Source organism: Montipora capricornis, chromosome 12 (genome assembly GCF_036669925.1).
Source record: "Montipora capricornis isolate CH-2021 chromosome 12, ASM3666992v2, whole genome shotgun sequence".
Taxonomy (NCBI): domain Eukaryota; kingdom Metazoa; phylum Cnidaria; class Anthozoa; order Scleractinia; family Acroporidae; genus Montipora; species Montipora capricornis.
This window is the reverse complement of record NC_090894.1, coordinates 19,318,031-19,328,802: the sequence shown is the minus strand read 5'-3', so window position 1 is coordinate 19,328,802 and position 10,772 is coordinate 19,318,031. Positions and strand designations below refer to the sequence as shown.

The 10,772-nt window shown below is 37.7% G+C and overlaps 1 protein-coding gene across 1 annotated transcript; it reads left to right on the top strand.

Annotated features, from left to right (window-relative positions):
* Positions 1 to 3,921: 3,921 nt before the first annotated feature.
* On the top strand, positions 3,922 to 9,117 carry LOC138026212 (ras-related protein ORAB-1). Its single transcript, XM_068873444.1, has 7 exons — positions 3,922 to 4,104; positions 4,228 to 4,300; positions 4,466 to 4,513; positions 4,606 to 4,653; positions 4,819 to 4,914; positions 6,033 to 6,164; positions 8,451 to 9,117. Exons 1-7 carry the CDS (start codon positions 4,091 to 4,093, stop codon positions 8,643 to 8,645), a joined length of 606 nt encoding a protein of 201 aa, XP_068729545.1. The 5' UTR covers positions 3,922 to 4,090; the 3' UTR covers positions 8,646 to 9,117.
* Positions 9,118 to 10,772: the final 1,655 nt, after the last annotated feature.

The window sequence follows — 10,772 nt, the reverse complement described above, 5'->3', positions numbered from 1 at the left end:
TGCATTGCCTGTCTAAACAAAATTTTAGGCCAGTGCTAGAAATTAGTGGCCGTCCGGTCGTCCCAGATGACTGGAAAGTTTACCGGGTGACAAGTTTTTGGTAAAATGAAAAGCCTGGTTGCCCAAAGAAAAAGCAACCAGACAACCCAGCCAAAAATAGAAATTGAATTACGTAAGCAGCACCCGACTTACCATTGGATTTTCTAATGTCAATGTCTGATAGTAATGAGTTAACAATAGTTAACTTTCCCATGGTTTGAATATCAGTGGCTTTTACAAAAAAATGTCAGATAGGAAAATGCAACAGACAATAGCACAAGCATGTGAGTGGCAGAGATCAAAAATGCTCAAATTTAAACCCAGACTTCCCAATGGACAGTTGGAGCATCAACGATTTCAAAGTTTACAGCAGAAACAGTGTATTGGATAATCAATGTTTTATTTACAGTGATGATACAATACAACTGTAACTATTCAATTTCTGTGACAGGTTTATGCAAACTACAAACTCATGAAACTGAACAAATCAGTGTTCAGAAACTGGTTAGCAGCTGACTCGCATCCTTTCAAAAACGTGCTGTTAACTGAACTGAAACTTAAGCCTATTTCACTTACTGGTAAATGAATTCTTCCAAAATGTCAATCAAATTTTTGTGCACTTGTAGCGATCATAATGCCAAAAAAGCCACAGGTGCACACTTTAGAACTATGGGATACCCAGTTCCAACGTCATATGAGATTGCACCTCAACACGGTGGGTCTAAAACACAGGTAGCATTCCAAAGGTCACTCATTGCTGGTCATTGTTTTACCTTTTTGAAAGTAACCCAAAACCCTCAATTTGGCGGTGTTTTAGACCGCCGCTGTAAGTGTGGATCTCAACACGGCTTACATTGTAGGGGTTTTCCTAATGGGCAACCAAGCATTTATCAGGGCAACCAATTTACGGGTTTAGTTGCCCGGCTTTTGAAACAGGGACAACCTGGAATTTTTTTTTTTAATTTCAAGCATTGTTAGGCTATGTTCTCTTGGGTGAACCCATTTCAACTCCAACTGATTCAGGTTGAAGTGGTTGAAGCCTCCCAGTAGCACACTTTTCCAGTTGTTAAGGTTGAAGCATGGTAACTTTAGAAAAATCATTATTGGAATTCTTCTGTATCTAAAACCATGCCACAGCAGTAAAACCTGCAAAAAATGACAGAAATAGACATAACCCCGGGGGGGGGGACTCCCATATGAAACAGACGGGGATGCTCGTCGTCTCGCTTAGGGGTGTAAATTTTGGATTTTGGTCTCGCTTAGGGTGTTCCGGGCAAAGCGCCAATATTTTATGCCACCAATGTCTCGTTTAGGGTTCCCCGAAGTAACACAGAATTACGCGAAGAGAAACAGAAGTCAAATTTCCTTTTAAATTTTCTTTTTAGATAAAAGCATTCGATGATTATGCCTTTTTATCATTAAAACTCATTGCGTGTCGTATTTTTGTGTTTTTAAACGGTCTCTTTTAGGGGTCAAAATTTGCTTAAGCCACGCCTAGATTGGTCTCCTTTAGGGGTTAAATTCAAAATTTCCGACGAGCATCCCCGTCTGTTTCATATGGGAGTCCCCCCCCCCCCGGGGACATAACCCACCATCTCATACCAAGATTGGAGCAGGTTTAAAAGTTCACCAAGCAAGCGATAATGCTTTTCACACAATAGAACACACAGAAAAACCCAACTAATTGAAAACAATGATTTAAACCCCTTCTCTTGGAAGGTCCAAAATCACAGCCCAGTTTGCTCAGTCTAGAGGGAGGGTACTGGACTGCCATGTGGAAAAAAGATTTTGTTACAACATGTAATGAAAGAAACACAAAGCATAATTTGCATTGTTTTACAGTGATTATTATGTGGCAAAGATCTGAAGAGCAACCTCCTCTGACATGACAATGTACATGTATGTACGTAATTTAATCACTCACTGAAAAACGAGTGAAAAATTAGCCTTTAAAACCCAAACCACCCTAAACCAGCCAGACTTTCTATTTACTCTAACGCCAGACGATTTTACTCCTCAATGGGGAACCCCTGGGAGTCGATGAGTTAAATGGAAGCTCACCATGGTAGCCAGGTGGTCATGATGAAAGGTCACAGACCATTTCTGAGTTTTGAGACCAAAAATTGTCAGTAACTTTAAGTTAATGGCCTGAAAAGTACACATTTGAATATCCAAACAAACAGACCTGATAAAGTAATGACTGCATCATTCACTGGTTACAGTGTTGACCTAATGGCCTAGCATCGTAGGCTGTGGAACATTGAGTTGCTGGAAACCAAAACTTGGCACAGATTTCTCACATCTCATTACGAGAAGTCAACAAATTAACAGATATTTTCTGTTAAGGACGGTGCCTCTTATTGTTACTGCGCAAACGTTCTTTGCATCTCAAGATACTCAGGTTTCCTATTGGTGGTGGTGCTTACCAATACAGGGATATTTTTGCGCAGTGTAAAACTATGCGGAGAAAGCAGAACTCAGCAAGTACTCTTGGTATCCAAAAAGAAACCTGGGAGTAACCACGCATTTTTCAGAGATAATTAAGCTTCATTTTGGAAAAAAATGCCATACATTGCTTTGTATTTTTAAGCTTTTTTTTATGGTCTTTAGGAAACCTGTTGAAATATGCATTGCTGAAAGATCTTAACTTTGTTAGAAAGAATTACAGTGTTAGAAAAAGAGAACTTTGTTCATTGCTTGGTTGGAGGTTCTTTTGAGAGGTCCAAATTAGGTTGATTATTGCATCTGAAAGGACATCTAAATAACGTGAATCAGTACACTCTTGGCTTGGTGTATGATGAGCCCCATTCTTCCTCTCAACCGCACCACCCCCCCCCCCCCCCCCCCCCAAAAAAAAGACAATTACTCCAAAATACTAGGAAACAGGGCATCAGTCAATTTATTAAGTTTATTGCTTGATTAATAAGGGTATGCACATTACATCAAAGTTGCAAATATGGATAGGGCTTGGATTTTCTAACAGCAACAAGACTTGAAGGGGCGCTATTGAAATCTAGACAGCCTTGATGTAGTAATAGATGGACTGTATGGTCTGCTATTCATTACCTGTGTCGCTTAGTGGAGGGTGAGTGCCTGAGACATCCTGGAGCTTCCACTATTGGCAGCCAGATCCAAGATGGAGACTGCACCGGTGGCTGGCAAAACCCGACAAACCACTTGCCACACTGATAAACAGTGGAAAGTAGAGGGGGGAAGGGAGGGTAAACCCCTAAACGCTCCACACAAAATTCTCCTTCTTCCCGCTACACCGATGAATAAGCTCTACAACCCAAAGCAAGAGGAATCCAATGCATGCATAAATATAACAAAACCACTGACAACAATTAACTGCAGTCACTCCTAGTTGTTAACTCAATTAAACTGCATTTAACTTCATAAACTTTGTAGAAATTTCCTCTGAAAGCAATGCATATTAATTTTGTTGAGCTTAGCTTGTGAGAGTTCTACGACATTAAACGCTTCCTATCTATTGAATGCCCCCACCCCATTGCGTCCCTAAAATTTAAATAGAGTAGACTTGCTGGGCGTCTATTATTTACGGTACCTATTTATATTTTAATTGATCAGGTTTAAGTTAACCAGTTTCAGCACTTCGACTCTTTCAATTTGACTACTGTCAGTAGTCCATTCAAAAGATTAGGCCAAGCCGACCACATTGCTGAAGGAAAGGCTACACCACAACACACAGGGACGGGAAATTCGTGCATTTTTTTTTTCGAATAGTGTTACTTATTGTGTGCGATGTTCCCCCGTTGAGGCCTTTTCTCGAGGTTACGAACCTCCACGACCCAGTCCTGTCATATTTCACCAGGCGTCATCGCACTGGACCAAGGCCTTTACAGGGTAAGGCGCTGGAAGGCCTGAGAACGAGGCTGTCGTAATGCAACAAACCCTTCCCCCTTGTACCGTTTACGAAGAACGAAGATATTTGCCGGTGTTTGTCCATCATTTGTGAGAAGAAACTAGCTTTTACGGGGCGCTAAGATTACAAACAGCTCATCAGGGAGCAAGACAGCTTAACATTACCACAATGAATCCTGAATAGTATGTTAAAATTCTGGTGTCCTCCATGCTCTTCTCCTCATGATCAGCAAGGTTTGGACTCTTCTACGTGTCACTTGGAATTTGAGTCTAATAGGAAGTCTCTCCTTTCCCTTTTGTTCACAGTGATTACTTGTTCAAGCTTCTTCTCATCGGAGACTCTGGTGTTGGGAAATCGTGCTTGCTTCTTCGGTTTGCGGTTGGTATTTCAGAATTTTCCTGCTTTTGTAATCTCAATTATTCTTGAAAGTTGATAGCTAAATAGGCTGGTAAGATTTAATGGAGAGTGTCTTGCCTGAGTGGCGACTGATTATTCATTTTACTTCAATCGGTGGTAACCTTTGTCATTTTTGCGAAATTGTAGGACGACACTTACACAGAGAGCTACATCAGCACAATCGGAGTCGACTTTGTGAGTTGCCTCAACGAGCTCGTTTCTTCCTTTCCTTCTTTGTAACGCAAAGTTAATTTATCCTTTGGTTTTTTTATTGTACTTTTTTTTAGAAAATACGAACCATAGAATTGGATGGCAAGACAATAAAGCTTCAGATTGTAAGTAACACATTAAAAGTTTTTTTTAAAACACCAGTCGAGTCAATTGATCAGAGTTAAAAGGAATTACGTCGTAATGAATTGCGATGTCCTTTGCTCGCGTGAACTTTAAGCTCAAATTTACAAATTATTGTAACAAATGTGATAATCGGTTGTTTTTTCCAGTGGGACACGGCAGGCCAAGAGCGATTTCGGACGATCACCTCTAGTTATTACAGGGGTGCCCATGGAATTATAGTCGTTTACGATGTTACGGACCAGGTATATAGCCATTTAACTTTGGTCTCTTTCGTTTTTGTAATTTTTAAAGTTTGTGTTAGTTCGTTCTATTCGCAATCGTTTATTGCCTCATTGCACTGTTTCATAGTTCTGTTAATTAAACAACGCAACTCAAACTTGCAAACCTTGAAGCTTGAATTTGCAAGCTGTATCCATCACATGTGGCGTATGTAGGGGTATTTTTGTATGAAGGACAAGTCCATACCTCTTCATTTAAGCTAAACTCCAATGGGAAAGAAACATTTAAAATGAATTCCTATTTGTCCCAATTCATAATGTTACAGCAGTTTTCAATTGAGTATTGAAAGTAATTAGCGAGTTGCATTGGTTTGGCATTACTTCACACTGTGATTGGTTCAAAGTTCTTGCGCCATTTTTATAACCAATCAGAAGTGAAACCAAAACCAATTGCGGCTTGCGTGTGCACATTTTCCCGTGCTTTGTGTTGTCTACGTGTAATGACTTAGAGCTTTGATTGGTTTACTGGATTGTCTCCGTCCTTTTTGATTGGCCAACTTGCTCTAAATGAGATTATAGGTATTAATTATTATAAATTTATATCATCACTTTTTGGATGCTTGGGAACTAATAATAATTTACATATCACACACTAATCAATGGCTTGTATGCATGTTTTCCAATCAAATGACAGAGAAGTAATGTGTTCAAGTTAAAATGAATGGTGATTCACAGTCATTTTTGATGGACTTTTAGGAGCATGTAACGTGTAATTCATCAAATTATTTTTAGGGTCAGCTTAACTTCACGAGATGGAGACCATTTTATTTATATATATTTTTTATTTAAATGTGCCAACCATGTTTCAGAAGCCAATCAGGCTCTGGTGAGAGGAGTTGCCTGGTATTTGGGTTAAGTTTGGTTTCTACGGTTTCCCTGCCTAGATTTAGCTGTTCACATTAAGAATTGAAGTGCTAAATCCATTGAAATCTTCAATAAATTTTGGCAAAGAAAAAGCAGAAATGATTGCAAGAAGTTAATTTACAGTGTTATGAACCACATATGCCACAGGTTTGTTAATTACGGTAGTAATTTTCAGTTAAACATGCAGTATTTAACTGTGTTGTCTTTTTGCATTACAGGAATCTTTTAACAATGTTAAGCAATGGTTACAAGAAATTGACAGATATGCTTGTGAGAATGTTAATAAACTGCTTGTGGGAAACAAGTGCGACCTTACAACAAAGAAAGTAGTGGACTTTACAACAGCAAAGGTACTATTTTTTACTCTGATAGTTGTGGCATACACAGGGGTTTCATTAGAAGCCAGTCACTGGTGGCATACCACTGTCTATGATGTCAGAAATTTGCTTGTCACTGCCAGCTACTCTGCCATGATTTTCACTCAAACCCTTGTGAAAGACAAGAGTGTCCGCCACTTACATTGATTAGCCCAGGCATCTAGTTCAAAAGTTATTGAAACCCTTGTATACATAGCTAAATTTCTGGCAATTTATGTTCTGAAATCTTTGAATGATAAGCCTTGGACATAAATTGCTGTTTGGAATACAGTAATGAGATAAGGAAGTAGTAATTGGGTTAAACAGTACTTAAAGGTTTTATATTGAGTGCAGTTTACACAAAACCAAAACTTGGCCAATGACAATAGTAACAGGTGTAGCAAAATTTGCTGATATGTCATGCAGTGAGCATGTGTGTGAAAGCCCCTGGTAATAAGTAGTTTTCTTTGTTTGTTAGTTTGATTGGAATCAATGTGTTCAAACATTTAATTTGCAATCTTACAAATAACCAAGGTACCATATTTACCCGTGTATAAGTCGATCCCCCATTTTTGATGGCGAAAAAAGCAATTTCTTAATTTCTTTGTGAAATGTTCATGGGATACTAATCTTGTATTCTTCCATTTCTGAAACTGTGATACACAAAAAAATCCGCTCCGCAAGTGCTTAATAGTTTTGTGGTTCAGAAGGGCATTTTGTCCTTGAGTTTCGAAAAAGTTCTCAGAAAATCGAACATGTAGGTAAACCTCAAAGTATCCTGTTTTGTTGTTCAGGGATAGAGAGCTTTAAAGGATAAGCACAACATCACAGAAGCAGGAGTCAATCTTTGAAAAAGACTTCAAAAACGATGTGAAATTTGGAAGGTTTAATTGGTCCTTGATTTATAATATCTCACATGGCGAACAAAACAAAAAAACTCATAAGCCAACACTACGAAGTATAAAGAATAAAAAACAATCATTACCAACCAGCATTTTCACGCAATGCAAGTGACGATGCTTGCACGCAAACAAATGCAAGCGTGAGGTATTGTGCCAGGTTACTAAGCAGTTGAACGATCGTGTTTTATTTGAAGAAACAGAAATGCCTTTTTGAGCTTTCGCCTTTGATAAACGAAAATTTTCAGTGTCTATTTCATATTTGTGCTAGTGAGTATTTTTAACATTTAGAGTTGGACAAATCCCTTTTCATTGCAACTGGAATTGCTTACATTCATTTTGAAGTCTTTTGTCCCCTGCATTCGTTTTGCCCAAGACAACATCATAATGTTAATATTTATTTAGCTGGAACTTGGCTCTAAATCTTTGACCGGCGTATAAGTCAAGGCCGATTTTTGGAGCTTCTTTTGAGGCCATCAAAGGTCAACTTATACACAGGTAATTACAGTATTTGAAATTTTTCTTGAAATTTGAGTTCAATTGATTTCGTGGCACATTAAATTTGTTGTATGGTGAGCTGCTTCTTTCTTTTTCCTTTGGCTTAAGGATCCCGGTACAGAAGTGTTAAGGCTCCAGCTCAGGATGTTATTTTATTCAGAGTAGAACTTTCCTGCAGTTGAGCAACCAATAATTTACCTACACATTCTAAATAAATATGTTTGAGAATTTGTCTTGATTTTATTAATAGCAATAAACTTATAAAGGAATAATCAGACTGAGTTGAGAACAGTTCAGGCAGTAAATAAACATGTAGATAAAAAAAAGTAGTGCATGCATAAGTTACAGTGCAGTGACTGATAACTCAATCATAACTGTTTTATTATAATGAGAAGACATTGGAAAGTGATATAATCAATCAGATGGGTTGATTTGTTAAGGACGGTGCTTACTATTGTTATTGCGCTTACGTTCTGCGCATCTCAAGGTACTCGGATTTCCTATCAGTGAAGCTCACAAATACAGCGATATTTTTGCTTGGGTTAAAACATACTAGAGAAAGTAGATCTTAGTAAGTACTCTTGGTATCCAAAAAGAAAATGATATTGAGGGTAACCATGCATTTTTGAGAGAGAATTAAGCTTCAATTTGAGAAAGAACGCCATACATTGCTTTGTATTATAAAGCTTTTTACGAAATAGTAAATTAGTATCTTTGAAAAATGCGTGGTTACCCCCAATTTTCTCTTTCGATTTCAATAACACTTGTTAAGATCTACATTTACTGCATAATCATAAAGCGGAAAAATACCTTTAAATTACCAGTAGTAGGCACTGCATATTCTTTTATACTACATGTAAGTATTGTTGTCTTTTATTTTTAGGAATATGCAGATTCATTGGGAATACCATTCTTGGAAACGAGTGCAAAGAGTGCTACAAATGTTGAGCAAGCTTTTATGACAATGGCAGCAGAAATAAAGAATCGCATGGGACCAGCCCCAGCACAACCAGGAGCTAGTAATGTCAAAATCAATTCCAGTACCCCAGTAAAGCCAGGAGGTGGCGGATGCTGTTAGTAGCAAAGAAAGGACACGAACTTACAAACCTCTGGGTTTGAGTATGCATTTCTGGAAAAGATGATAGGGCCCCCATTATATACAGTTACGTCCTCATTTTGAATATATCCCCAACGTTTTTGTGGAAGAGGGTGCAATTAGATGTGCTGTTGATTGACATGTAGTCAAGTCTTCATGTTGACCAAGGGCTACAAGCTCAATAAATTTAAAAAAATGGCAAATTTCGAGCTTTCTCTTGCGACTTTTCTCGTCCCAAGTCCACTTTTCTTTTTTTAATTTAAGTCATAGAGATTGGATTTATGGAAATGTCTCAATATGAACTGATAGCACAGTATTCTCTGCTGTTGAATAGTGTTTAGGTTGAACTTGAAAATGGCTGTACCACAGCATTAAAATATTGTTAAATAAAGGCTGTTGATTCACTAGCATAACACTTTGTGAAAGAATATTAAATTCAGTCTTTATACATGAATTTGTTATTCAGTTCAGTGTAAGGACTGCAGTGTCATGTTCAATTTAAATACAACTAAAAGCAATGGGATAATATTTAACTAGGATTTCCAGTGATTTTAAGGGTGTGTTCGATTGATCCTATTCCAAAATAATACGTGGAGTGATGATTTAAAACGATATGTCTGTCGTTGGTTTTGAAGAAACAAGGATAATAAGGATGAATTTAAAATAGCCTTTCAGCAGGTGTTTGATAATTTTAATGTGAATCTCCATAAAAAACCAAGGATTTATAACTTCTATTCCATGTCTTCCTATTCCGGAATACAGTTAATCGAACACACCCTAAATAAAAAATTCATGGAGACCAGTTTCTGACATTTTACTCCCACAAAATCTGACGTAATGAAAGAAGTATAGGGCAATAATAATTAACAATTATTCCATGAGCGTGCGTTGGATATGAGATGGTAAATAGCCAACGAGGTGTGTAGCGCCGAGTTGGCTATAACCACTCTCATATCCAACAAGCGCGAATGGAATAGTTGTTTTATTAAATTCCTTAAACTCCAAAAGTTTAGAAGTACGAAATACGAGCGAAAAAAGCGAGAAAATCCTAGCGAAATTGAAAAAAGTTGATGAAGACGCGATGTTGTGTAATACCTCGTGGTCAGACAGACGCAGGCTCATCACAAAAACCATTTCTTACCTTTTCGCGTATCTCTACGCTTCGAAAGTGATCTAAACTTTTCACAAAAACGTTTTTCTTTTGCTTTGTACCGAAAGAAATTTCGCTTTCTGTTGTAAACGTTTTTAGTTTAGCAACGCTAAGCGCAATCATTTACCATATAAGGTCAAGCTAAGGTATATGAGCTGATAACCGAGATTGAGTGAACCAATCAGAGCACGAGAATCGCTTTATCCGAGGTTGAGAATTTAATAATTACCGGTATTCTGTTGGGGGCCTAGCATCTGTAAGGTTCAATCAATAAGAGTTTTTTTTCCAATGGATTTTAGTATGATTGGTTGCACACGTCTTTGACAATGTTTTGCATTTTATACACATGAAATAGGGTGAAAGTAATATTATTAGTATGGCCTACAGCTTAGGGGGTTTTAGTATCACCTATGGTTGACTTGAGAGTCTTGGATTGTGGTAGCATGGAAGGTGACTTAGACTTACTTGTAAGAAAATGCCTATAGACCACTTTCATAAATGGCGACCAACTTTACATTCTTTTGTATTTATGTTAATGAGACCTACCACCCTCGTTTTAAAACAAATATTCTTTTGAAATTTGCTCTTCTTAGCGAGGTTAGTAGGGCTTATTAGCATTAAAACAAAAGAATAATTTATTTGCCCGCCATTATGAAAGAGGTCTATTGAAACATCTACCAGTCATTGCAAAATGGCCACTATTAATATTCTTTTGTTTTCATTGAATCAAGAATCTCATTGCTAGAAGTTAAAATTCAGCAGAAATTGATTTTAAGCAAAGTGGTTGACACATAAGGTGGCTGAACACGGTTTTTGATACCTACCTAAGTATGTTTCATTTACCTTCTTCTCTAAAACCTTTGGTCGCCAAAAATGGTAGCAAGCTGACAACGCGAACTTCGGTCTTTTGATAGTTAAGCTGACGTATATGCCATTGCCATGGCAACATTAATAAATAT